Below are 27,614 nucleotides of genomic sequence, written 5' to 3'. Positions count from 1 at the left end.
TATCACATTGCTTATTCGCTTCGGTGATCATATTGCTTTGTTACTGGCCATATTCTATAGTTTTTTACACATGGGTTCGTTTTTAAAAGTAATTGTTCACGACTTCGCGGACTGTGGAGAAGAAGGAGCCATTACGAAATTAGTTATAAGATTGCCTCTTCATTTTTGTTCTGTTCATATTTTCTTCTTTCGATGATATCTTTCAAGTCTCTGACTATTTTCGAACCAATATATTTTCTATTTCAGTATATTTTAGGGTTCTAGTGAGAGCCTATGGTACCCCTTATAAGGAATGATTTGTTGAAAGCTTCTCACTGGAATGTCGTGGTTCTCCCCATGTACGTTTTAGTATCGAACAAAACAGCATTGCTGTGGGAGACAGTACTTAGTTGAGGAGGAGTAATTTAATGACAGTGTTGCTCCCCGTGTCGTGTTATGTACGCACTGCTCCCTCTCCAAGCGCAAGATGGATGAGTTGTGCGCTCCAATCTCTTTGTCAAACGCTTGCCTGCTGCTTCTACTTTTCCAAAGCCAATTGTGAGGCTTGCAAAGCTAATGGCGATGTAAGACAGGATAGCGTTTCTCCGTGACAAGCGAATTATTTCTTTCCATATAGACTCAACCGAAAGAACGGTCCTCTAACTTCGCAGCACTACTACAGCCCTGCAAGAGTAGCATTTCTGCGGTCACCTTGTGAAGGTACAATATTCGTACCCGGTGAGTGATCAATATTTGGAGGTAGTACATTGTAAATGTCGTTTTTAGCAATAATTGAAAAAGTAGCTTGATATGTTGTTTTTAGATAATTCATTTTGAAAATTTGAAGTTCGGCTCAGTTGTAATCGTGCAAGCGAAGAGGAAAGTTGTACGGTAAGCAAGCGCTGATATGACGATCGCTATTCAGCAGAACCGGATGGCGATAGGTCGTTGGCACGGCCCAGAGAAGATCGTCAGGCGTGCTGTAGAATACAGTACGGGACAGCACGCAGGAATTACCACAATTTTGATGGCAGCTTCAGTAGTGGCGGTGATGTTGGTCATCGGAGGTCATCGGAAGGGTGGGAATGAACACTGGACCAGGTCTTGTTGTGTCGTTGGATGGGAAGAGATGGAGAAGGTAAATGAAATTATCAAGTAGCCTTGCCAAGCAGAACAGACAAGAGAGCTTCTACTTTAACAAGCCAGCGAATTGAGGGAAATAAAGAACTGTAGGAGGAGTAGCTAAAGAAGTCAACAGGGATAGTGATCCCAAAAAATAACAAAATAGCAAGTTTGTGGGATAAGGTGAAGCAAATGGACGAGGAGATAAGGAACTGCGGTGACAAGAGATAAAACGCCAGGAGGTAACCCACAAGAAAAACATTTACGTATTCGGGTTTCCGGAGGATGCTAAAGAAGATCTAGTAGGTAAAGTGTCAGATTTAATAAATGAAAGTTTGAAGATCAACTGCGGGGAACCGATATCGACGAGATTCGGCGGATGGGGAAGGCAATTAGCAAGATACCATTTAAAGTGAGACTTGTTTCAACTGTAATGGCGAAGAATATTTTAAACAGTACACGCCCATCGAAAAGAGGAAAGGTATGGATCAAACACGGGGTGGAGAGAGAAGTCCTTAGGAATCAAAAACCGTTTTGATTCCATCTGGGAACATAAGGGGAAACCAATTAATTGTGGATGATGGGAAGTGGAGTGATCATGGTCGGTGGATCAGGTAAAGGAGTTGCGCATCGTAAAAAGAACGTTGGCTGAGGAGGAATGCGGACGCAAGTGTCGGCTGAGCTCAGTACGCGAATCATCTGGAAGTGTGAGGTACGAGGAGGTGAGTCTAAAGTGCGAGATGGAGGTAGAAGCTGACTCAGAGGCCGTAAGTAGGGAGCACAACTGTGGTGACCTGCAGCGACAGGCGAGTGCTGATTTTGCGAGAAAGGACTAAACTCAGAGACACAGGCGCTTGACCTTGAAGGACTTCTGGTAGAAGTAATTCAAAGGAGAAGGTTTGTGACAGGGAAAGTGTTAGTGCACTCCTGCACTGGGTGCAGCTAGGAATACGAGGAGTAAGATTGGCAGTCAGAGTGAGATGAAAGGGGAGAAAAGTAACTAGAGATCACAATAGGGGGTGTCAATATTGATGGTTTCATGAGCAAGTTGATGGAAAGCTTTCTTGTCCTCGATTGTGTAGAAAGCTGGATTCCACCGGTAAGTAATATCTATACAACTGGAATAGTTTACAGTATATTCTAAAGCAAAAGAAATGTCGGCGCGTATAGGTGGATATCCCGGTGCAATAACGGTTATGGAGAGGGAAGAGGTGTAGGATAAAATATAACATATTCAATCGGAAATATAAGATATGGTGTGGTTAAAAACAGAATTATATCGGGAGAATGAGCGAGATTTATGCATCGGTTTCGTCCAAAACCCTCCTGAAGCCTCTCTATTTACGAAAAAGCTTTTTCGATGAATTGCCACTGGAAATCAGCTGGATTGATAATATTTTGAGGACTTAGGCATTGTGCTGATGGGGGACTTCAGTGCGAGGGTTGTGGACCAGAAACCATTGCATGACAAAGGTGCAGGGGAAGTATACCGGGTGAGTGGGGTATAAGTAGACAGCCGTGAACACACGATGCCCAGGTCATTAAAAGCTGAAAGACGCGAAAATAGTATGGTAAATATGCGTGATTTAGGAGAAAACCAGATAAAGTGTACGTCACACGAGGCAACGTCGCTTTCAGTAGTTATTCACAGAGTACTATGCGTCTATGCGTAAGGCCAGAACCAGGAAATGTCTCTTGGAGTGAGTCAGGAGTAACCTCGTATTGTGGTTCGCACGGGGAGACGAAATCTGACAAACAGGTTTTATGTATTAACATCATACATACACACCAACAAATATGTGAAACATAAACTAGGTAACACGTGACATACATGCAGCTGTCAACCTGGCGTTTGGCCGACGATCGCTATCATGAATACCAGGTGAGTTATCAAATGATTAACAATTCACAGATGTCGAAAGTATCTAAGATGATTCCGCCACAACCATATACTACATTTTACTATGACTAAGCTAATAACAAATCGCAACAGAATGCGAAAAATTAACTTACGTTAACATTACAGCATAATAGCTTAGAATACAAAAGCATACAGTTTTCCTTACACTAAAATAAATTTTAAATTGTCTTCTGTAAAAATAAATACTACATTACCTACTTAATTTAAACATTGTGCTGCCTATTTCAGCAGTGATGAATACAAAAACACACATTTCCCTGCATTATTTTTACGAAATTACACGAGAAAGCCTTATATTACGTTAGTAGCGTATCAAGTTGTTGATAATTGCTGTTTTAAGGTCATATGCCTTTAAAATGCACAGTGTACTCTGTTTTAACTCTTAGTGAATAAGAAACAAAACATTTCATACTCGAACATACGTAATGAACCAGAATCACGTGCAGGTTGGGATTGAGCAACTGCCGAACTGCGTTCAAGGTCAATGTATAGCGTTGTAACAAGTGCGACTCCCGGTGTTGTGTTCAGTTTTCGCCACGTACAGGGAAGGTACTCGCGCACTGAATCTTACGATTTATCACTTATGTTACTTCTTTTTTTTCCTGCTCGGATTTATGCGAATATTGAACTATCGAGGCTCAAATACAACATGGAGACTCTACTCAACTCCCAAGTCAATACGCTGCAGAAATGTAGTGCTTGCGTTGCCTACGATTAAGAGCATGAAGGTCGAGGACTGGGGAGTGTCACATCATTTACCAATTATTATTATTATTATTATTATTATTATTATTATTATTATTATTATTATTATTATTATTATTATTATTATTTTATAAATAAATTTCCCAGGGGATCCATTTTCTGTAATGTCATTTATTTCGCCAAATTTTTATATATATATTATCCGTTTCATGTCAATTCAAGATCGTATAAGCAGTTCTCAGCTATTGTGTCTGTTTGTCTGGTTGTTTGTTCCACCATCACGGGTAAACGGCTGAATAGATCTCGACCAAACTTCATATTAGGGTCTACTCTTCCAGAAGCAGCTTTTGATATGCATCCAATTTTAAAGTCACTGAATAGACTGGGAGATTATAGGAAGACCAAAAGAGCTTTTTTAAAATTTTCTCTTACACTATTGATTATATCTCAACCAAACTTCATATTTACAGTGTACTCATCTAGGAGAAGGTTTTGAGATGAATATCATTTAAAAATAACTAAAAATACAGGGGGTTTATAAGAAGATAAGAAGAGGTTTTCTTTCATTTTCTATTACACAATTTATTGATTATATCTCCACCGAACTTCATATTAAATGTCTACTCATCCAGGAGCATGTTTCAATAAGCATATCATTTAAAACTCACTAAATAGACTGGGGGTTTACGAGAAGACCAGGAGAGTTTTTTTTTTCAAATTTTTCTTACACTATTGGTTATATCTCGGCCAAACTTCACATCTATAATCTACTCATCCAAGAGGAGGTTTCGTTGTGCATATTACTTAAAAATCAGCGAATAGACTGGAAGTTTGTAGAAAGGCCAGAAATGTTTTTCAATTTTCTCCTACAGTATTGATTACTGGTAAAATCTGTAGACTGTATGTGAAATGCCCCTTCATTTTTAATCATTTTTGTTGTGTACATAATGTCGCTTTCTTTTCAAATGACGGAGAAAATTACTATTTTCTTCGGGCTTCATGCTCTGCAGCCAGTGATGCACACCCTCGCTGACGTACAGTTAATTGAAGGATCCATAACAGGAGAAAATCATAGGATGCATCATATTTCATTCGGCTTTAATGTTACCCTCACCTATGTATCTGAACACCTAGGTAACATGAGGTACAACTTTTCCCTTTGGTGTAGTGTTTCTATCTCTCTGTTTGTATATTCCTAAAAGTGGAAAAGTGCTGGACTTAATTTCAATCGAAATACGTATCTGGATTCTACTCACTCAGGATTGTGTTATCAGGTGCATATGATGTCATGGTAATCACATGGACTTGATATTTATAAGAAGATTATTTTCAAATACATTCGTCAAAATTTGGTCTTTCAAGAGACGGTGCACAACAAACGTTTAAGAATATATCATTTGCGTTCCTTTATGCAATGCACGAATTTATCGTACGACGGATAATAACGCAGATGGTCACAAAAATTTGGATTTTTAGTCCATATCACGTGGGACATACCGTGTATGTCACTTCAACGGGAAAAACGAAAGAGTCATTTATTCTTTTCGATAGGACAGATAATAAGGGAGGTATCATAAATGTCAGAGCGCTACGCCAGTGGTCGGAGAAAAAATATGCAACCTGAGCACCATGGAGAATTTCTCACAACTTCGGACCAAGAACTGTACCGTACAATAAATTCGAAAATTGTCATCATTCTCTCTCGACTTTCTTCAGCTTCATAATATTTCATGTTACTGCCGCACGCTTTCGTAGGAAAATATCATTTTAACATGTCGCATTAAACGTGTGAATAGAGCCATGTTACTTCCCATAAATTCTGAAGGTAGCATGTAATCCACTCCAAATTCCTGTGCGAAGAACGGCTGCAAATGCTAGTTATTATTATTATTATTATTATTATTATTATTATTATTATTATTATTATTATTATTATTATTATTATTATTATTATTATTATTATTACTACCGACACAGGTAGGTCTTATGGCGACGATGAGCTAGGAAAGGGCTAGAAGTGGGAAGGAAGCGGCCATGGCCCTAAGTAGGACACAGCCCGATCATTTTCCTGGTGTGAAAATGGGAAACCACGGTAAACTTTTTCAGGGTTGCAGACAGTGAGTTTCGAACCCACTATCTCCCGAATGCAAGCTCAAATCTGCGCGCCCTTTAACCGCATGGCCAACTCGCTGGATGGATTATTATTATTATTATTATTATTATTATTATTATTATTATTATTATTATTATTATTATTATTATTATAATAATAATTATTATTATTATTATTATTATTTTATGTTCAGCTCCTTGGCGTAATGATCAGCGTTCTGACCTTTGGTTTAGAGGGCCCCGGGTTCCATTCCTGAACGGATCGGTGATTTTAAATGCTTCTTATTAATTCGTCTGACTCGGAGAGTGGGTGTTTGTGATTTTCTCTACCCATTTCTCTTCATATTCGCACAATACACTACAGTACCAACTACCACAGAAATACACAATAGTGAATATTTCCCTGCAGATAGGGTTAGCGTCAGGAAGGTCATCCGGCCATAAAACAGGTCTAGGTCCATATGTGCGACACAATTCACCCCCGTGACCTCACCAAGGTGTGCGAAAAGCGGTATAATTATATCAGTAATAATTTTGGATGTGTGAAAAACTGTCAGGATAAAATCATCTTGCATGGAAACTTTCTTTAATTTCTTCTAGGACATCGAAAATAACGATCTTGTAAGTTATTCCTCTTTTCTGAGATGGCATACCTATTTTTCCTTCGTTTACAAGCCCTTACTGAATCATCGTAGGAATTGTAATAATCATAATTGTTTTTCATTTCATATCATTGTGTATGTTTCAGTTGGTACCTAACTTTTATTATATAGGGCACCCTCTTCACTAGCCGAGTGGTTAAGTCTAATTTCTGACTTGAATGGGAAGCTACACCGATGTTTCAATCCGAACGATGACATCAGCAGTACTGACCATTAAGTCACTGAATCTTCCCATTCTCGTTCCACGCAAATAAAAGGCTAGTTCCTTATTTGAAGTTCCGTGGCACTAAACCCAATTCTGATTCCGAATAATAACAGTTGCATACATGATTATGTACACAATAACAAGTAATGTTAGCAGGTCTATAACGCGGGGCTGAAAATTGGCCTGCAATCAATTTTGAGGAATAGCAACAAAGATTTGTATTTATCCCTCCACTTACTGAAAACGTCTGAGACGTACTTGTTATATATATATTTCGTATGGCATGAGGATACATTGTTACAATTTGGTTCTTTAATTGGTACATGGGGTCTAGGGGCGGCTTTGGTCATCAACAAGGTGTGCAGTGTCCAACAATCCATGTTATTGTAGTAACTGTGTGTGAATTATTCGGCCCAGGGTTTGGGATGATTACCCTTGGTTTAAAGTAAGGGTCAAATATGACAAATTCAAAATTTATCAGCAAATGGTTGTGGTAAAGTTGGTTGTAAAGCAACATCTGTTTAGAAGACAAAAGTTAATATGATCCAGGATCGAACTATTTATTCTTAATTTTTCAGGTCCATAGTCAGGCCTTTCATTTCACTCTCGTTGATGCCTGTTAGATTTTTATAATATTAATTTCTTCTGTACAATTATATAATCAAACACTCCATTGGATACGTGTTCTTAACCCCGGTCCACTTACGGTTTTTATATTGATAACTTTTACATTACGCAATCCTAAGAGAAGTTGCACCTATATTCAATGGACGATTATGGTGTTGTGAGGAGTAGTTGTATGTTTATGACGGGCGTAGCTTGCAGAAGGCTAAGGCATTATGAAGCTTCTCCTACATTACATGTGATGCAGAGCTAGCAAGGAAGTGTGTGTGCGTGCGCTTCCGCACAAAGACAGCCATTAATAAGACGGGCCTAGCTGAGATCCGGGCTTTACTCAGGCGGCATTGTTGGCCAACACTTTGACTGTCCTCGCATACCTACCCACATTGTGTAATGAATTGTTATTAAAGTTATGCTATCCTCCCCACTCAGTCAGAATTTGTGATAACCCGTTTGATGAAGGAGCGGAATGTCTCAGAAATATGCTGTCACTGCCACCACCAAGTTGATATATAGAACCTTTGTACAGTAGTGTCACAAATGCTGACATGTGATGTCAAAATCAAATCCTGTGCTATATAGACTACGAAAATTATTTTATGCCAACAGTCTTTCGTGAACTGACGACCTCAGTTGGTTAGGAGCCTGCTTCACATATATGAAAATGCAGGATCAAAACCCAGCGCAGTTAGTTGACATTCAGATGTACTTAAAAGACACAGGCTCGTGTTAGTACGTTTACTCGCACGTAAGAAAACCTTTTCTCTGAGCAAAATTCTAGAATTTTGGTGTCTGTCGAGACCTGCAGAATTTTGATGATGCTTGTTGTTTAAAAGGGGCCTAACATCTAGGTCATCGGCCCTTCAGTATTATATTATATTGTATTCTTCTTCTTCTTCTTATTATTATTATTATTATCACGGCAACAAGGGCAGGAGAGGGGAAGAAACGGCAGGGCCACACACAAAAAAAAAATTGAAGATATTTCCTAAATGGTCGTTTCTTATCTTTACTGCTTCAATTTCTTTTCATTGACAACAACAATTTAACCATTTATAACAACAGATTACAATAACTATTTATAATATCATATAACAAGGTGGGCTTTCGAGCTTAATAATTATGAATCTTTAAGAGGGAAAAAGGAGCTCTTACTTTTACAAGACAATACTTGCTAGTCTTTGACTATCCTTGGTTTGATACTAACAAATTTTTCCCTTGAAAAAGATATAGAAACTTAAACTGTGATTTACTATGAAGGAAAGAAGTCAAGGCTTCCAAGATATCAGAGGGGAATCGACCCCTCAGTTTCAAATAGTTACTTATCAGAGGCTTCTCGAACCCTGAACTTCAAATTTCAATGTCCGGACGAGCCGAGAATCCACATCACTATATCTCTTATTATACCTAAAAGCTTAGCAGCTTCTAAACCGCGTGACACTTGTTGCCTTTCATTCAGAAGGAAACAACACACAACCCATGTTTCAGAAGGATCCAGAATAAAACGGGAGCCGAAGCTCACACTAGTCGGCCGAGAAAGAGAATAACAAATGGTTAGTGGAAAGAACAAAATGGAATGGGATACTGAACCCAATCAAATCCCGTGACATGACTTCATGTAAAACCTAGTGGGGCAGAAGGCCCGTTGACACAAACGATAAGCCATACTACCTTTGTGACTAAGACAGGAAAGAAAAGTTAAGGACCGAAGTGCTAGAAAGACAAATTTTAAAGTTAGAGAAACTTAGTCACCAAAAGCAAAGTGAACAAGGAAAACTAGGTTGCAGACTCGAACGTCCTTACGCAGTTACATGACACCCACTAAATGAGATTACACTCCGTCCGTAGACAGCCTAGAAACCTACATATTACAAGCTAACAGAACATTAAAACTAAGGTAAATGCGGCATACCCTAACTGTTACATGCTAGAGGGGAACACCGGTATTTTCCCCGTCACCAGACGCAAATAAGTTCACCAGTTAGGTCAAGATATAGCCGTCTACCTTTCATGCTTGTCCAGCCCGTCCGTAGTTTCTTGGGAGGACAAGGTCCAGGTTGTACGTAAGGTCCAAAGTTGCAGTATTTATAGAATTTAATTTCGAGTGTAATGATTCAAATATTGATTTTTCTAGTCATTGATGGTGAAGCTACTGGTCATTATCTGTAAATTGCACCCACGATTGTCTTGCGAATGCATTGGCATTAGATGTTTATATATATTATCCTCTGTTAATGGGTTCAAACGAAAAAAAAAAAAACATTTCTAGGAATTTCTTCTCTCCGAGTTACTTGTTTGATCTCTGTCTTTGTCATCCTATACTTCTTGCTAACCTAACTTTATCGGCAGAAAAGATTCAAGACGAGCAGTGTGGACAATAGCTATGGCGTTTGTTACATAATGTTGTCTGTCTCCATGGAGCAATATGATGAATTTAGTTATTCTGAGTGAATTATTCCGCTTTATTGAATTAACGAACTCCCGAATCGTATGTCTGCCTCTTTCCCTCTCAGCTGTGCAGTAACACTGTTCATCTGAATTTCATTCGATATACTGACGAGTATGACGCTTATGATACAGCATTCTTACTCTATCGTATGCTTATTTAATGCTAAATTGTTCCAATAATGTTTAAAACATACCTTTATTTCCTTAACGAACTTATATTTAGCCACGTGTAACTTATTAAAAAAAGAAAGAAAATAAAAAAGTAAGCTTTTAGTTTTGCACCATTGGTCGTATCGTGAACATAGCCACAGGCTTTCATCATTGCGTAGAATACAATCGATGCATTGGCCAGGATTCGAACAACCACCGCCTTCATGAGAAGTTAGTGACGATATCACTCAAGTATTAGAAAACCCGATTATAAATCAATAAATAGCACGTAATTGTGAAGATATATCGTGAATTTTCAGTAAGATCAATGAAAATGTTTTGGCATTGGCCTGTAATATCGGCATCTTCACACGCTGTTTCGCATTTTGAATGATATCTGCTCTCAAACTAGAATACTTACACTTTCATGATGGATACAATACCTGTTGTGCTACGACGGTGATGGCACGAGTTCTTTGCACGTTCAATTATCTGCTAGTGCATGTGAATATCAAACTTTAACTAGAAACATATCTTGTGATTTATTTTTCCGACTCATTGGCTGAATGGTCAGCGTTGAGGCTTTCGTTTTAGAGGGTCCCGTGTTCGATTCACGGCCGGGTCGGGGATTTTAATCGTTTCTGATTAATTCTTCTGCCTCGGGGACTGGTTGTTCGTGTCTGTCCAAACACTCTCCTCTTCATATTCAGACAACACACCATACTACCAACCACCACAGAAACACGTAATAGTGATTACATCCCTCCATATAGGGTTGGCGTTAGGAAGGGCATCCGGCCGTAAACAGGGCCAAATCCACATGTGCGAGGCAGTTCGCACCCGCGATCTCACAGGCGTGGGAAAAAGCGATAGGAAAATAATAATAATAAGAAGAATATCTTGTGATTTATTTGGGCACACGAATGCACTATCCGCGTCTGTACCGAAATTCTTATACGCACCTCAAGATGACCAATATAACTGTACAGAATAGCTTGCAGGATTTGCTTTACAGTTGGCAGCCGGTCTCGGTGTAGCATAAACTTTCTGCAGTTAGCAGACCTTTACTGCCATACTATCTTAAGAAGAAAATTCGTAATATGGATATTGAGATGATAATGGCGATAAATTTAATAACAATAATAATAATAATAATAATAATAATAATAATAATAATAATAATAATAATAATAATGCCAGGGCAAGTTATTTGTTCACGTTTACGCCAGCCATGGAATAGACCACATCAGTTCAACCATCTCCTTCCTCGAGCTTTAACATCTACTCAGTACTCCCAAATTCGTTCTGATTGCTGCTCCATTCTCTTCTTTGTCCACACCTTTCCCGTTATTATCTTCAGCTATTCTTGAAAACCCTACTGTGCTTCTTAAGTTGGTCATGCTCCAGAATATCTTTAAATTTGATCGCCATTTCTGTCAGATCTCTTTCCATTTCAGAGAGCGCCAGCCTCTTTGCAATTTGGTAAAGATATCATATATTATCCTTCCTGGTCTCATTCGTTCTATGAGTCCATAAAAGGCAATCCTCATTTTCCATATTATATCACTTATCTTTTTCACAGTTGTGTAATAGTTCGTGATTGCCCTTCTTCTATATTCAGAAGTGTCTTTAATTGGGCCCAAATACTTTCTCAAATTCTTCCTTTCTTTGGCCTGTAGTTTCCCAATCAGGCATTTATTGTTCATAGTGAAACCTTCCGCTGCGTATAGGACTTGTGATCGGATGACAGTACGGTTGTATCTCTGCTAGGTGTTCATTATTATTATTATTATTATTATTATTATTATTATTATTATTACTATTATTATACTGTGAATATGTCATTTTTTACAATGAATATTTCTCCGTTTCAGGTGGAGTGCAAGAAGGCACAGCCTAAAGAGGTGATGCTGCCAGCTAATCTAGCAAAGACACGGGCGGCTGGTCGCAGCGCATACGGTGAGTTGCTAATGCTGAACCCGGGTCTTCCCTCGGCTACCCCCGGCTTTGTTGCCAGTTCTGCTGCTACGTATCGCTACACTCCCTACCCCTTGCCGGCCGCCGCCTCCTCGGGAACTCACCATGCGGCGGCCGTACCCGTGGGCGCTGGGGTGGGGCTGGCAGGCCTTGCCATGCCACTGGCCATGACGGCTGCTGCCGCCTCCAACCCGACCTGCCTGCAGTATGCACCTGCCGCTGCTGCCGCCACACTTTACGACGTTGCAGGGGCGGTACAAGCGGCGGCCTCTTGCAAAAGAGCTTTTGCTACGGCAGCTGCTGCGGCTGCTCTTCGATCCCACCATAATCCGAGCGCTGCTGCTCTTACTTACAGCATGAGTGATCTCTTGGGTGTGCAAGGACTGGACATGTCTGCTATGTACCACCCTGCCATTCCTGCTGCTATGGGCCTCTGACCGATGTTTACCTCCCTACCCGGTCCTCAATAAACCCTCCATGTTTAGCATTGTTTACAACATGTTCTGCGAGCCAATGATTTCCCGCACAGGTCTATTTAGATTTAGGTTTCACAATACTAAAAAAAGATTTGTTCCCAATGTATGATGTGCCAGGCCATTATCATCCCAGCGTCGATGTACCCTTTCCCCCCCACTGTCACTTCGTTGGACTTCAAGTTGGAGGCATTTGTCTTTTACTAGATGGCAGACAGACCATATGTAACCGTTCATGCGCTGTTGTCTCGTACTAATGTTCTGCACTATAATTTGATAATAATATCGCTTTATATGTTTATAATATTCATTGTCCATGAAGGGCATTGTTTCACATACCCCGTTACCATATGTTTTTTGGATGAATGTCCGATATTTACGAACTGTTGAAACACCTATCGGAAATGAAAATCGTTTGAAGAATCATATTACGGTGGAATGTATTTGTAATAGGTGTGTAATATTCGGACTAAATGAATTCGGTGGTAGGGGTAAAAATACTCAATGATTTAAAAAAGGAATGCATGTTAATTATACGGTAAAGTTTATGTTCCCCGCTTTTTGCTTGTTCATGGCCTGCATGCTCTCTAACTACAAACTACGCGAAGTCGAAATGGACAAATTTTGGCCTAAGGTGCGCATGCTTGTGTCACATGTAGGAAGGAGTCTTGTCTGTTCGTTAGACGCTCTTAGGAGTGTATTGCTAGGTTCGCTGTATGTTAAAGTCCAAATAATCGTAAATGTATCTATGAAATCTAAGAATTCCCGTGCAACTGTATGTCCATGAATATTTATTCCTTGACGTCTTATACTGATGAAGCCGTATCATTACACCGCCTGCTATATATATCCGCATCTTCCCTGCTTTTGTAATCTACTTTCTTCTATCGTATCTGAGAAGGAAGGCTGGTAGTTTTTTCTTACTGTTGTGAATGTCAGTGCTTCAGCTAAGAGGATAATATTCATTTCCTTAAGCGAATTATAAACCGTGAACAAATTTGGGAAACATTCTTATAGATGTTGTTCAGAAAACAATTTTCTTTGTAGTAAAATATGTATAATGAATCTCTCCCATTTTTAAAGCATTGTGAATGAGTGGTGTATATTTTATTTAATAAACCACAGATTTACGGTACCTAATGATGCTGTGGATAACAAATTAAACTTTTTTACATTTATTGAAATATAACGTTTGATGCACCATCGATTCTGAATACCGCTCCCGTAGTTTAATTTGAGTAACAATTCGACGTATGTTCGCTTGATAACAGTAAGAACTATCCGTCTCTCATTTTACGTCTCTGGAAATAATGATATGAAAATACAGGTGATTCTCCTTTTTCTAATTTCTTCCGTTGGTTTAACGCTCTGGCGAGGGCTTCGGAAGTGTCCCGCGGCGATCTGGTGCGGCTGCCCCCTCTCCTCCCATATTTGGGCACCTCATCTATTTTGAATCACACCACTCGTTTCAGGGATCAGCTGTGATTGTAGTTTCAGATGTAGAGTAGTATTACCAAAGCGGCCTCAAGAAGATATAGTCTATATTTTGGATAGATGAGTAGGAATGTTCATTTTTAAGACTGTTAGAAATTGTTTGTTACTGTGAAGGCCTAGTTTCTTTACCCTGTCATTAATATGATATTTCATGGTTTTAAGATGCTTTTACTGCATTGCTATGAGGATTTCATCCAGAAAAATGTTTGGTGTGGAATGATCTTTCTGCTGAGGTATCCGAGTGCCTACTACAATTAAGATACCACCACCTTTGATGTTCAGCTTTTGTCCATTTAGTTGCCAAAGGATCGTAGGCATTGATGTGCATTTATTGTCACTGCTGTGATGACTATCGAGGTATTTTCTAGTAGGGTCAGGCTTAGAAATTAGCTTCTTAGTAGTAGTATTATTGCGTCCAAGATTTCAGCTGTGATATCTAAAAGTTGATAGTAGTAGTTCCTTTAGGAATGAGGTTGAGAAACTAGGCCTTAGTAGGGAACGAGAGGGGATGAGTACTTAATTTTGAAAATAGTGAATTTTAGAGATAGAGTGAAAAAATTATCGTAGTTTAGCCGTTATTATATTCTTATTAGAAGGGGAATTTAGATGAAATTAAACATATATGGAAAACGCTAACGCCTGATGTGTGTGGCGACTTTGTCCACTGTGAAGGAAGTTCAGTGCCGGCTTCTGTCACTGAAAACTTTAACCCAACATTATTGCACCACCGTTTGCACCGCCCCTGCTTCGCCGTTGGTGGTTGGCTTAAATACCCTTTTCTTTTTGCATCTTCTTGTGGCAGAGGGAGGCAAACATGATGACTGTATATCTCAGTCGGTTGAATTGTGATCCATATCATGTAGTTTTTGCAGTCTACTGCAGTGTTCAAAATGTATGTGTTGACTGTTTTTGAGTGGAATTCCAAAAGCATTCAGTTCCGCTACAAGCAGGATTTCTCTTCAGGTGAAAACCATACAGAAGTATTGTGCACTCTTGTGACCTATTGAAAAAAGTACTTTAATTTTCTTTCTGATAAAATGCATATCGCCTGTAAAATTACGAAGAATGTTCAAAAACTCGTGCAAAGCATCTACACCATCGGAATCGCTTAAAAAATTGGAGATAAAGTATCACCCTTCGAAATTTTCAGTATAGGCCTACAAGGTGACATCGCTTTCACGGCTCATTTTCTGTAAACCACCATATCTCAGGCCAAATATGCGCTATATCTGAAATAAGCAGCTCAAGTTCAATGCCCACTCAATTCTGCATTTTATGATTTTTCTTCATCATTTTTCTCTGTAAATATTTTGGAAACTGAAGATTTCAAGTACAATACTAAACTATGTATATACCATAGTCCACTGCTAGAGAAATACGGCTTAGTAGAATTTTGGCTCTGACGTTGTTTATTAATTTATTGTAAAGATCGGATACTTTGAAAATATGCTTATTCGTATGCAGTTCTACAGTATACTCCGAAATTAAATCTTTGTTTCGATGTGATCACAGGCTCTAGTTTCATAATAAACAAACGAAAAGACTTTGAGTTTACAAAACTAATTTGTCAGTTATTTCAGATATAGCAATAAACGAAATTTACACTAACACAAATTGTGCGTCCCTATGGTCGTTGAGAAATGAATAAATAGTGATGGAATGCTTGAAGGAGTCAGTACATTATTGATTTATTTTATTCCATCGGAGAATTATAAAAGCTGCGCAATATTTCCGTGTCCATAAGAATTTAACTGTTATTCGTAGGGAATTTCAGAATGTACAATTCTCTTTACCTTGGGTTGTTCATAGGTTCATGTCCATCAAATAACTAAATATTTGAATTTCTAAATTGAACAATTACTTCGTTTTCTGGCTGTTCGTACTGTACTTAACGCACAACACTACTCTCCACCACACTTACTCGCTTTTTCCTATGCACAGCAGACGCCGACCACGCTCGTCGAGATAGTCTCACTTACAATGCTGCACCAGATTACTAGCAGCAATACGAAATTATTAACAATTATAATAATAATAATAATAATAATAATAATAATAATAATAATTATTATTATTATTATTATTTAAATATAGTTTACGTTCGGCCTTATATATTTGGGCACAGAAGGAATCGAGATCAAGATGTGAATTAATCCAATAATTAATTTTGTATTGTCTTGACAAATTGCACTATTTATGAATCATAAGAGAATTTTACCAGTAATCACTTCATCTCAATTTTCGTCCAAAATGCATATGGTGTAGACCACATTTCTGGCAGAAGTGAACATTCTATTTCATTCTTCCGAGATGCAGAACAGTGTTAATTCACTTATTCATCTTATAACCTGCAGGAATATTCTTTGGAATACCACTCTAAACAGTGCTAATACTTCCACTGTTACCAATAGAACTGTGTGCTATTATATATGTCACTATAATAATTATTACAGTGAATCCTTCGTACTTTGGAAAACAGAGAAAAACAACCATAACTAATGTTATTTGATGTGTTCGTTTCAAGCATACTGCTAAGCAGTTGCACATACATATATATATATATATATATATACACACATAACCCAGTGTCAGTATTATCAATATCGCGTTGTTATTTCTTACATTTCACAAGATTACAGACTCTAATATAAAGTTTTCAACTAATAACTGTTATTTGCTAATCTTGTGGGAAACTGAATGAAAGAAGAAGTTTCATTAAAATTACATAAGTCATTTAGGTATTCATAAGGGTTACTTGCTGCGTTATAACCCTCTCATAAAATGCTACCTTTGAATTCGTTCGAGAACTCTTTGGAAAAGTTCTGCACGAGAAGAAGAACACTTTAAAGTGGCCTTTGCAGTACATTGCAAAGGTAAATCCTTAATTGAACAAGTTGTTCTGAAATTGTCTCCCCATTACTTGATAGTACGTGAAGCTTCCTCTTTCATCGTGTAAATAAAACCAGCTTGTTTCAGAAAAGTAAAAATAATTGTATTTACTCTGATTTGATTTGGAACTAAATTTTAATTTTCTTAATGATATATATCTGTATATTATATGATATAACAAGGAAAACTTTCATGAAATTTCATAATGTCTATCTATGTGGAGGCATTCTTGTTTCTTGACTTGCATATGTGTTTAATGTGTGATCCATCTAATTCAAACTAAAGTGGTTTCCAAAAGGAAAGGCCCGGAAAGCGCCTTGTGGGTTCCAGGTTTGCTTCGAGAGGCCGGCGGCGCGTCATATTTGTTTCACAGTAAGTCACGTGAGGATAAGGATGATGATGATGATGATGAATGCGAGAAACATCGGTAAACATACCTAGTCATCATCATCTTTAGTTGTAGTGCGCGTGTAGTGGCGTAGCAGTCAACTAGCGCTTGCCATGTCATTTGATACTATTATATTTATTGTTAATAGTGTTCCGATTGTTCTTATTGTTTAATGTAATTATTATTATTATTATTTTATGCCGTGTATTTCGCAAGCTGGCAATAATCAGATATGAGATTTATAATAAAGCCCAGTGTAGAAATAAAAATAGTAAATTAAATACGTTTTATAATTTTAGAATTTAATAAACATTAGTTATAGAATTCTAATATTAGTGATTATCCTTTTAATTAACTAGTGAAAGGACACAGGCATTGTTTCTACAATAACTAACACTAACTCAAGTTGATAGTCTTCCTAGAAGAAACTAATCTTTTATAGTGTAATGTAGAATTTCTATGTCAAATAAGAGAGATGAGAATATTTATTTTCTACATTGTTTTGCATTTTGAATATCTTGTATTTTGAGCCGAGTGTACGTGCCCTCCAGCTGCCTGTCTTCTCCGTTGATGAAGGAAGTCATTTTAATGAATACATGATTGTAACTGTTAGTGGTATTAGATTTATAACTATTTTAACATGTGTAATGAGTATTATTCATAATTACAGAATGTTATTAATCATATCAGATGTACACGTAGTTGAGATATTCTAACAAGTGTTGTTGTTTTTTCTAGTTTCTGATCGGAGTACTATTTGGATGTCATTTCTAATAAATATGACTATAGGAATGGAATGTCATTTAAATGGAAAAGTTTTCCAAACATAAATTTCTCGTGAAGTAATTCACGTCTGCTGACATTTGAGAATGGCATGTGTGCAGTAAGTCTTATGCAATGGAAACATTCATAGACTTACGCTTTATGAATAGACAAGAAAAAATAACAAATACTCTGTGTTATTATAGTGTAGGTTTTTTGGGACTTGTACAAAAATATTAGAATAAAACACATTTTTTGAAATCTTATTCATTCTTTGTTGTCTTTACACGATTTAGAATAGAAAGCCATAGTTGTAGATACCACTAGCCAGTAGAGTAGCTGCCCAGTAGTTGCTCCTTGTCACTTCCCGTACGCAATGTAGAGAGAGCTTAGAGTAGCGACGACGAGTTGCAGCAATTTGCAGTCAGAAGATGGCTGGTGGGACAGTCCTGGATGAGCCGCACTCTTCTTCGAGGTAACAGCACTCGAGCCACAACAGCCTGCGGCCGAAGTCCAGCATTTCAGGAAGGGGAGACTTTGTGGCCTGGATGAATTGGATTTGGAGGTAAAGGGAGAGGGCAGGGTGTTAGGAGGCAAGATGGGATAACTGCTTTGTTACTGTACGCAGAGATGTTAATGGAAGAAATCGGAATGTATAAACCAATACGGAGAAGTGTGGTGTTGCACTGATTGAAAGTCGTGACTAGCTTTCGTAGAGTCTGATCTGTACACCAAAATATAGGAATATGAGAAGAAAAGTGAAAATTTAATTTAAAGTAAAGAAACCTTTACCTAGGTAGTGGATTATAGGGGGGTAAGCTATTCAAAGGACACCACAGAGGTACATAGACCGACATAGAGGCGAAATATTACACTGTTTAAGACCACGACTTGGTTATAAAAATGACACATTATACATGTAAAAAATCAATGGCTCAGATGGCGTATTTTTATGAAGAGGCTAATAATGGTGAGCGTTGAAGGTTCGTGGTTTCCAGTCACTTAAAATCTTGGAGAAAATTGATGTACTTTGATTTCTAACGAAATAAATGTGTCGTGGGGTAGAATACATGACAGACACGTGCCTTGTTTAGTGAAATGAAGTTTCTTGAGAGCTAATTTATTAACCAGACAGATTGAAACATTTCCTGTTCTTAATTGGGCGGTATACTTACGTGTGATTTGTGTAATATTATCACATTTTTGGAAAAAAGTTTATCAATTTGCAGTTGGCGGTAACTGGTGAAAATTATGCCTTTATACTTAACAGAACAGAAAGGGGTAATTACTGCTGGTTTAACCGCTACGTAACCAAGAAGAAGAAGAAGAACGATGGTACGTATTACAAAGAGGAGATCTCCGAATCATACCTTGTAAGAGCATCTTTCGTTCGGATATTCTCCGCTATATAAATTTCACTCTTAACTTAACATTGGAGAAAAGTATATAGCAGTTAGTATTTAACCGTATTTTATTAAGGTGTACTGCACTTCAGAAAGGAATCCATTACACACGACATGAGAAAATGGGAAACGCAAAAAGTGAGTTTAATTGGGAAGGGAAGGTTTTTAAAGAGCTATATCAAGAATAATAGGCCTTAAAAGCAGCTGACAATATGGAAGACAATGGAGAAGAGCAAATAGTTGAGTGCATTCAAAGAGCTGATTGCTAGCATTTGATCGCCTATGAATGGCTGACACGGGAGAAGTGAGTTACCCAGGTTTAGAGTTTTGAAGGACTTAGAAGAATGTTGGAACAGGGAGAAATTTAGAATTTCGCCCTCCATATATCTTAAATCCGAAAAAGTAGGGATCACTTCTGGGAAGCTGTCATCTGTTTGGTGAACCCTACTGGAAATATCTCAGATTCACTCACGACTCTCTCTCAAACTCAGCTGCTAGACTGGCACATAGTACAGTAGTTTAGACAACATCTCACATAGCTGTTATGAAATTTCATGGATGCTTAACATGTTTTACATTTTTCATTTTACCTCTTTTTCAAATATTGTTTTAGTTTCTTTCGGCAATTTAGTATATATTTATTTCACACGATTCTTTCAGTTGAATATCTTGAAAAGATACCTTGTACAATGCCAGTAATTTATATGTCGTACAATGTATATTTTAACCTAAATATATATATTTTCAGCATTTTGCTCGCGGTTAAGTAATTAAAATATGATTTTGAGATGTTTTTAACTTAGTAGTCTAATATATTCTTTTTTCTGAATTTCTAGATTTTATGTGGTCGCTGGGGGCTTTACCTGATGGTAAGTATCAAGTCTATACTCAGAGTAACTTGTTCATAACCTTGTGTGTTCTCCCAAGGGATGAAGCCATGATTCTTCGAGTAAATATAGTAAATGAAATGTGTCAAATACACTTATCGGTCTGAATGAGATGTGTTTCCTGTGGATGTGCTGCAATAATGAGGGTTGCCATAAATTATCTGTTAGGTACATGTAGAGTAGCCTCCGTGGCTCAAGAGGCAGCGTGCCAGCCTCTCGCCGCTGGGTTTCGTGGTTCAAATTCCGGTCACTCCATATGAAATTTTTGCTGGACAAAGCGGAGGCGGGCCAGGTTTTTTCTCCGGGTACTCCGGTTTTCCCTGTTATCTTTCATTCAAGCACACTCTCCAGTATAATTTCATTTCATCTGTCAGTTATTAATCATTGCCCCAGAGGAGTGTGACAGGCTTCGGCAGCCGGCACAATTCCTATCCACGCCAGTAGATGGGGCTTCATTTTTTCCATTCCTTACCGGTTGAATGACTGGAAACAGGGTGAGGATTTTCATATGCTAGAGTGGGAAGGGGACGCGGTAGCTGAGTGACATCATTACAGGCCTTTCACTAAGGCGGATGCGTTTCGAATCTCAGCTAGTGCATGTATGACATTAGAAAGGAGACGCCACGTTTCTGTGGTTGGGATTCTATACAGAGTATCCATTAAATAGCCGAGCGAGCCAAGCTCAGGAGAAAGCTGTGAGTGCAAGGATGCTAACATAGTTTCTTAGGCTATTCTATGCCGAGTGCAGTTTGAGAATATCGCAAAGAACCTACACGTGGCTGTGTTGTAAATAGTCCTCGGAAAACAAACGCGCCCGTGTAGTGTGTGAGATCTGCCGGCTTCGTCTGCAATAAACACTGGACAAGCTAGTCAAGCGAGGCAAGATAAGCCACTGCTTGACTCAAGCCGCGTCGGTGCCATGCGCCGGCCACAAGCTTTGCCTGCTCTTCAATTTCACCACAATTTCAGTAGGCTGTATCTGCGTCTCTACCGGCCCCGTGGTGTAGGGGTAGCGTGCCTGCCTCTTAGCCGGAGGCCCCGGGTTCGATTCCCGGCCAGGTCAGGGATTTTTACCTGGACCTGAGGGCTGGTTCGAGGTCCACTCAGCCTACGTGATCAGAATTGAGGAGCTGTCTGACGGTGAGATAGCGGCCCCGGTCTAGAAAACCAAGAATAACGGCCGAGAGGATCCGTCGTGCTGACCACACGACACCTCGTAATCTGCAGGCCTTCGGGCTGAGCAGCGGTCGCTTGGTAGACCAAGGCCCTTCAAGGGCTGTAGTGCCATGGGGTTTGGTTTGGTTTTTTTATCTGCGTCTCTACACCTCGCGGGGTTTTGAAACAAAGCGTGCTACGTTCCCTTCCGCTTGTTCAACCATTTACCGGACAATATGTGTAGAACTGTGGTTATTTGGTAAAACAGTAAAACGTAAAATAGTTATTAATCATTGCCCCAGAGGAGTGCGACAGGCTTCGGCAGCTGGCACAATTCCTATCCTCGCCACTAGATGGGGCTTCATTTATTCCATCTCTAACCCGGTCGATATATGACCTATCTGTGTCGTTTCCACAGAGCTTCACGTTTTTATTTAGGATAATTCATTTCAAATGTCGATCAATAGCTAGATGAGATAAGTAGTGTATTTACGATTGGGGTTATATATTTTTAGGAACACGTTTGACGCAGGTTATCTGCCAACATTTCCGGGACACCAAGTTCACAGAACTGTCTTCTTACATGAAGCACCAATTTGGTTTTTTTTTGGGTGGAGGCTTGATAGCTGAGTGTCATTGTCACTGATTTATCGCTGAGGCGGCCGTCGTTTCAATCCCAGCTAATGCATGTGGGCATTTGAAATTCAAAAATACTACTCTATGGTTCGGATTCCACGTAGAACTGGGTACCATGCCTATGACTGGGATATCGACAGTCACGTAAAACTACAAGGTTGCTTGCTTCTTGCTTGAAATACCAACATGTAGCCTCAGGATGCTATCCTGCGTTCTCATTTCTCATTTTGTCCGACTCGTTGGCTGAACGGTCAGCCTACTGGCCTTCGGTTCAGAGGGTTCTGGGTTCGATTCCCGGCCGGGTCAGGGATTTTAACCTTAATTGGTTAATTGCAATGGCACGGGGGCTGGGTGTATGTGTTGTCTTCATCATCATTTCATCCTCATTGCGACGCGCAGGTCGCCTACGGGAGTCAAATAGAAAGACCTGCACCTGGCGAGCCGAACCCGTCCTGGGATATCCCGGCACTGAAATCCATATGACTTTTCATTTCTCATTTTCATCTTCGATGTTTATGTGTTGATTGTCTAATATTTTATCTCAGCTTCCGAACACAGAGATCCTCCCTTTCGTTTTCCGTATCCGCAAAATCATTTGAGTGGCGTGGTAGCCGAGTGACGTAGTCACTGCATTTTCACCCCCGGCCAGTGCATGTATGATTTAAAAAATGAAAATTCACGCCCTGTTATTCGGATTCCACGTAAGAACATGAGTCCCTTGTATATGATGACGCTTTTCGCTGTCACGTAAAACTGCAAGCTTGCTTGAACATATTCTGTCTCTATCTGAGGTTGGCTGCGAGTATCTTTCACTCTGTGTATAATAGGTTTCATTGTTACTTTGTTTGCATAAACATTTTGGTTATTTTACTTTCACCACAGTTCATTGCGAAACGTCTGCTAGGGTATGTGGATCATTGACTGCGGTGTAAAACTAAAGTATGTCATGCCTAGATTCACGAACCGAAAAGAACTTTAATCAAACGTTTTAGTACTTATATTAATACTGGGTAACTTGAAAGGAAATTGCATTGATATTCCTGGGATGAATAAACAATGCAGCAAGCAGGAGGTAGATAGTTCACAACGAGTTACAGTGTACAGTAAATAGTATACACATTTATAATTAATTAAGATGTAATACGTCAACACAATTATAATCTAGAGTGAATTCAGTAGTTCTAAGTTTATCAAGACCCCTTACTCAGCGCGATGCATTATTTGGAGAGAAACAGTCTTTAACTCATTTACTCCAGTGGTAGATTATTTCCATATTCGTATCTTATCTTGAGAGGAACTTTTTTGAATTCATTTAATAAATTTTCATCTCGATAAATTTGTTGGTAGATTTCATTTCACGTAAATGAGGCTAAGCAGAATTTCTTAGACATACGAAATGCCTCCTCCTTGTAACTTCTAATGAAAGATCTATTTTCGCCAGTTTTCCTGTCTTGTCATTTTGTTTCACTTCGTCGTGGTTTTACTCGGCAGTCCTATTAAGTGTTGCGGGAACTCCTGTCATCAGTCGTAATAGACGGATCTGACTAACTAACTAAGCATCTAACCAACTAACGAACTAACTAACTAACTACTATTTTATGCGCGCACAATTATATTGGAACAATGTATGGAGGATGATTTTTCAGTTTGACTGGTAACAAACCGACCGATTTGAAAGTCGAATATTATTATGAATAATCGAGCTATACCCACGATGTAATCCCTTCGGAGTAATCAAGAAGGCTAAATATAAAATCAAAATACTGTATTTGTCTCGCTTAACTTGTTTATATTGTCGTAGCTGTAGTTCATTTAAGGATCTAGCAACAATATTGTAATCATTGTACTAACAGGTTCGAACCCCACTATCTGAAGCCCGGAAAGTGGTTTTCCATTATTTCCGATTTTCACACTAGCGATCGCTGCTCAGCCCGAAAGCCTACTGATTACGAGGTGTGTGGTCAGCACGACGAATCCTCTCGGCCGTTATTCTTGGCTTTCTAGACCGGGGCCACTATCTCACCGTCAGATAGCTCCTCAATTATAATCACGTAGGCTGAATGGACCTCGAACCAGCCCTCAGGTCCAGGTAAAAATCCCTGACCTGGCCGGGAATCGAACCCGGGGCCTCCGGGTGAGAGGTAGGCACGCTACCTCTACACCACGGGACCGGCTCCAGGAAAATGCTGGGGCTGTACCTTAATTAAGACCACCCTCACTTCCTTCCCATTGTTAGCCCTATCCTATCTCATCGCCACCAAAGAAAAGTATATTCGTTTGTGCGACGTTAGAACAACTGAGAAAAACAGCCTATTGAACCCTGTGATTTATATAAAATGTTCTCGAATTGCCGTCAACATTTTTGGCGTAGCCAACACAAAATGACAGCATAAAGGATAGGTGGTCTATACGACCACTACTAGCTTATCATTATATGTTAAGTAGTACTACTTGCTTCTGTTTCAGTTCTTTTATTTAAAAGTTGCTCTCTGGTATTATTAACATAGTTACTGCATATGGGGCAAGTGTACTTGGTGTACTAAAATTAAGCTTTCATTGTCAGTACAATCTAAGCAACGTATGCATATTATCGTTAATTCGAATAGTAAATAATAACAACAATAATGATAATTCGTCTCGTCCGTTATGAATGAAAAACCTGAAGGTTATCTGTATAGGTAGCGACTTAGACTGAAATATCGACAAATGTGCTTTGTGTACGAGTGGTTAGGACGCCGGGTTTCTAAAGAAGTCCCGAGTTCCAATTCCGCTGCTGTCCATACTTTTAAACCTACAATTCGTGCGCATATCTACTTACCTATGCCCTATTTCTGAGGGTTTAAAGAAATAATTCTCTTATTAGTCTAGATGAATAGTCTACGTTTCCATTGGGTACACAATCGATGGTTCTCTCGTACAAAGACGTCTTACAACTGTAAGGTAAAAGAGATGACCAGATACGAAGAATAGGCTATACAGCGATGATGCAAATAGTTAGTGAGGCTAGAGGAAGCCTTTCTGCTACAGGAATACACAAGGCAGCATGATGAGAGCGTCTCCCTTTGTTTTGTCAAAACATCAATACAGTTTCAGTTTACTGTAAAATCCACGTTCCATTATTATTGCGTTCAGGGGCATTACATGGTATATGTCACTTTCATTCACACATACACAGAATTATTAATTCTTACCAGTGGTGTTTCCTGGGGCACAATTTCAGGCGTTGAAATAGATGAAATTAATGGATTAAATATAAGCCCGCACATTTCCCCCACCCCTGACCTATTTCTTTTACCAGATTATTCAGATCATGAAATTAATTAATGTAATAAAAAGGCATGGAAACAAGGAGAAAGTCTGCAGAGAATTACGGTTTTCTTTCAAAGGTGAAAAACGTATTGTGGCCAATTCAGTCACTTCACCATTGTAAAAATTTATATACTGTAATAATATAATATTGTAAAACTAAAGTACGGAAAATTAACAAACCACCCTCAGCAGCCCTGGGCATGGTTGGCCACTCTATATCACTGTTTTCTTTGTTTCACTATAAGAAGGTAATGAAAACTAGTGTTTAATAATTGTTTACTACGCTTTCGCTACCCGTACTAAAACATTTAAAGGGCCGAATACCTTAGATGTTAGGCCCCTTTAAACAACAAGCAAGCATCAAAACATTTAAACATCCGACTTGAGTGCGTAAGCGGAAGTGGAAAACAAAAATCAACACAAAGCGTTATAAGCTGAAATAACGCCCAGGTGAGGTTTAGAGAGCATGAGGCATGTGTAATCAGTGCGTATGCGCGCACCCACGATTCCAGGGAGTAACGCTGCCGAGTCGTTGGAAAAAACATCCAATGCCTTGGCAGCGTGGCAAACGGTTCCGAACGGTGCTGAGTGTAACTACAGTATTTGAAGCGGAACAGCGAACGATAACCAAAGAATGACACACTCTAATGCACGGCCTCTCAAACGCCAAAATTCTCACGCGTGCAAATCGAGGCGTAAGAGCTCCGTGCATTGTGCATCGGTCCCGCTCGGCTCGGCTCGGACCAACTCTTCGTCTCTGGGCTACTCGGGTAAGCTCGGCTCAACTCGGCTCCGATTTGGAGCGCTACGGAGCAAGTGAGGAAGGAGACAGAGGGAGCGAGCGAGACAGGCGTGGGGAAAGAGAGAGACATCGCTATTGCTCCATATCGATGAGTGGGGGTCTGCACTCTGTTCAACCAAGCGAAGTCGTCTTATGCACCGTGCACAGTGCATGCACCAGGCGCATGCACCCTGAGAGGCCCTGGTATAATGTAACACTACATTTAAACAAATGAAATAAAATAATTTTTCTTTCATTTTGTTTGGACGTTGTTACACAACTTACACACCCTGAGAAAACGTCTCTGCTTCTTACTAGATAATCATAACACATCAGCCTTGTAACAATTAAGTAACATTGCTGGGCATCTTGGTGGAAGGGTGACTGCTTCACTATAAGGGGAATGAGAGTGAACTCTCTCCTACATTAACGCTAAGGGACGACGAGAGAATCATAACCCACCCCCCACACACATAAACACAGTTAGGCAACATTGGGCTTGGCCACTTTTTGTTCATGTGCTCACTCACACACAAAGGAGCACGGTGAAAGCATTGTTTCCCGTACAACCAGTGGCACAGATATATTTAAGCTATAAGCTCGACAGTCAATCCTGAACACAAAATCCTACACAACTCATATCCTAAAGTGCAGGCTCTGAAATGGTCGGCTGCAGGAAATCACAAAGTTTTACATAGAAACACAGGAGGAAGAGCACACTAGTGCACTAGTGCACTGGGTTCGAAACTCTCCTCTAGTCCACCTTATAGGCGAAAGGGAGAGGGGAATTACGGTTTTTTTACAAGTTATTTTACGTCGCACCGACACAGATAGGTCTTATGGCGACGATACGACAGCAAAAGGCGAGGAGTGGGAAGGAAGCGGCCACGGGCTTAATTAAGGTACAGCCCCCGAATTTGCCTGGTGTGAAAATGAGAAACCACGGAAAACCATCTTGAAGGCTGCCGACAGTGGGGTTCGAACCCACTATCTCCCGAATGCTGGATACTGGCCGCACTTAAGCAACTGCAGCTATCGATCTCGATGGGGAATTACAGATCACGGGGGAGAGGTATTTCAGTATCTCAGATACAAGATGTGGGTACAAGAAGCGATGTCTTAGAAAGAAGAAGCATCTTCTAGTATCTGTATTTTATGGTTTGGGTGTTGAAAGAATAAAAAATAAACGTTAAGGTTGTGACATGAGTAAATGTATGGATTGCCCCTCTACTAACAAACCATTTGAGCTGCCTGCATATTTCACCGTACTCACTGAATTCGACGAAATTTGACGTATTTTCATTAGTTGTATTCAGGAACATCACAGATTATTTCGAGGAGCACACACAACTACACATAAAGAAGCATAACTCGTAACTGAATATAACTTTAACCACATTTGAAAGCCCCGTTATCTACAACCAACATCACCGCGCACCGGCGCGCCACGCACACCTACGAGATATAACTTCAAAAAGTGGACACCTTGTATATTGTCTAAGAATGTGTGTTGTGTACAGTCACTTTTGGGACAT

At 39.4% G+C, this 27,614-nt stretch overlaps 1 protein-coding gene across 10 annotated transcripts in view; it reads left to right on the top strand.

Annotated features, from left to right (window-relative positions):
• The window catches only part of Rbp6 (RNA-binding protein 6), a 1,759,572-nt gene that overhangs the window by 1,616,064 nt on the left and 115,894 nt on the right, over positions 1 to 27,614 (top strand). For all 10 annotated transcript variants that reach the window (XM_067141638.2, XM_068226323.1, XM_068226322.1 and 7 more), the window contains 2 exons: positions 11,800 to 11,884; positions 20,148 to 20,180. In XM_067141638.2, coding sequence (XP_066997739.1) covers positions 11,800 to 11,884; positions 20,148 to 20,180 — 118 coding nt within the window. The remainder of the gene's footprint in view (positions 1 to 11,799; positions 11,885 to 20,147; positions 20,181 to 27,614) is intronic.

This window comes from Anabrus simplex, chromosome 2 (genome assembly GCF_040414725.1).
Source record: "Anabrus simplex isolate iqAnaSimp1 chromosome 2, ASM4041472v1, whole genome shotgun sequence".
Classification (NCBI taxonomy): Eukaryota; Metazoa; Arthropoda; class Insecta; order Orthoptera; family Tettigoniidae; genus Anabrus; species Anabrus simplex.
The sequence above is the reverse complement of the archived record's forward strand: the minus strand, read 5'-3'. Positions and strand labels throughout refer to the sequence as shown.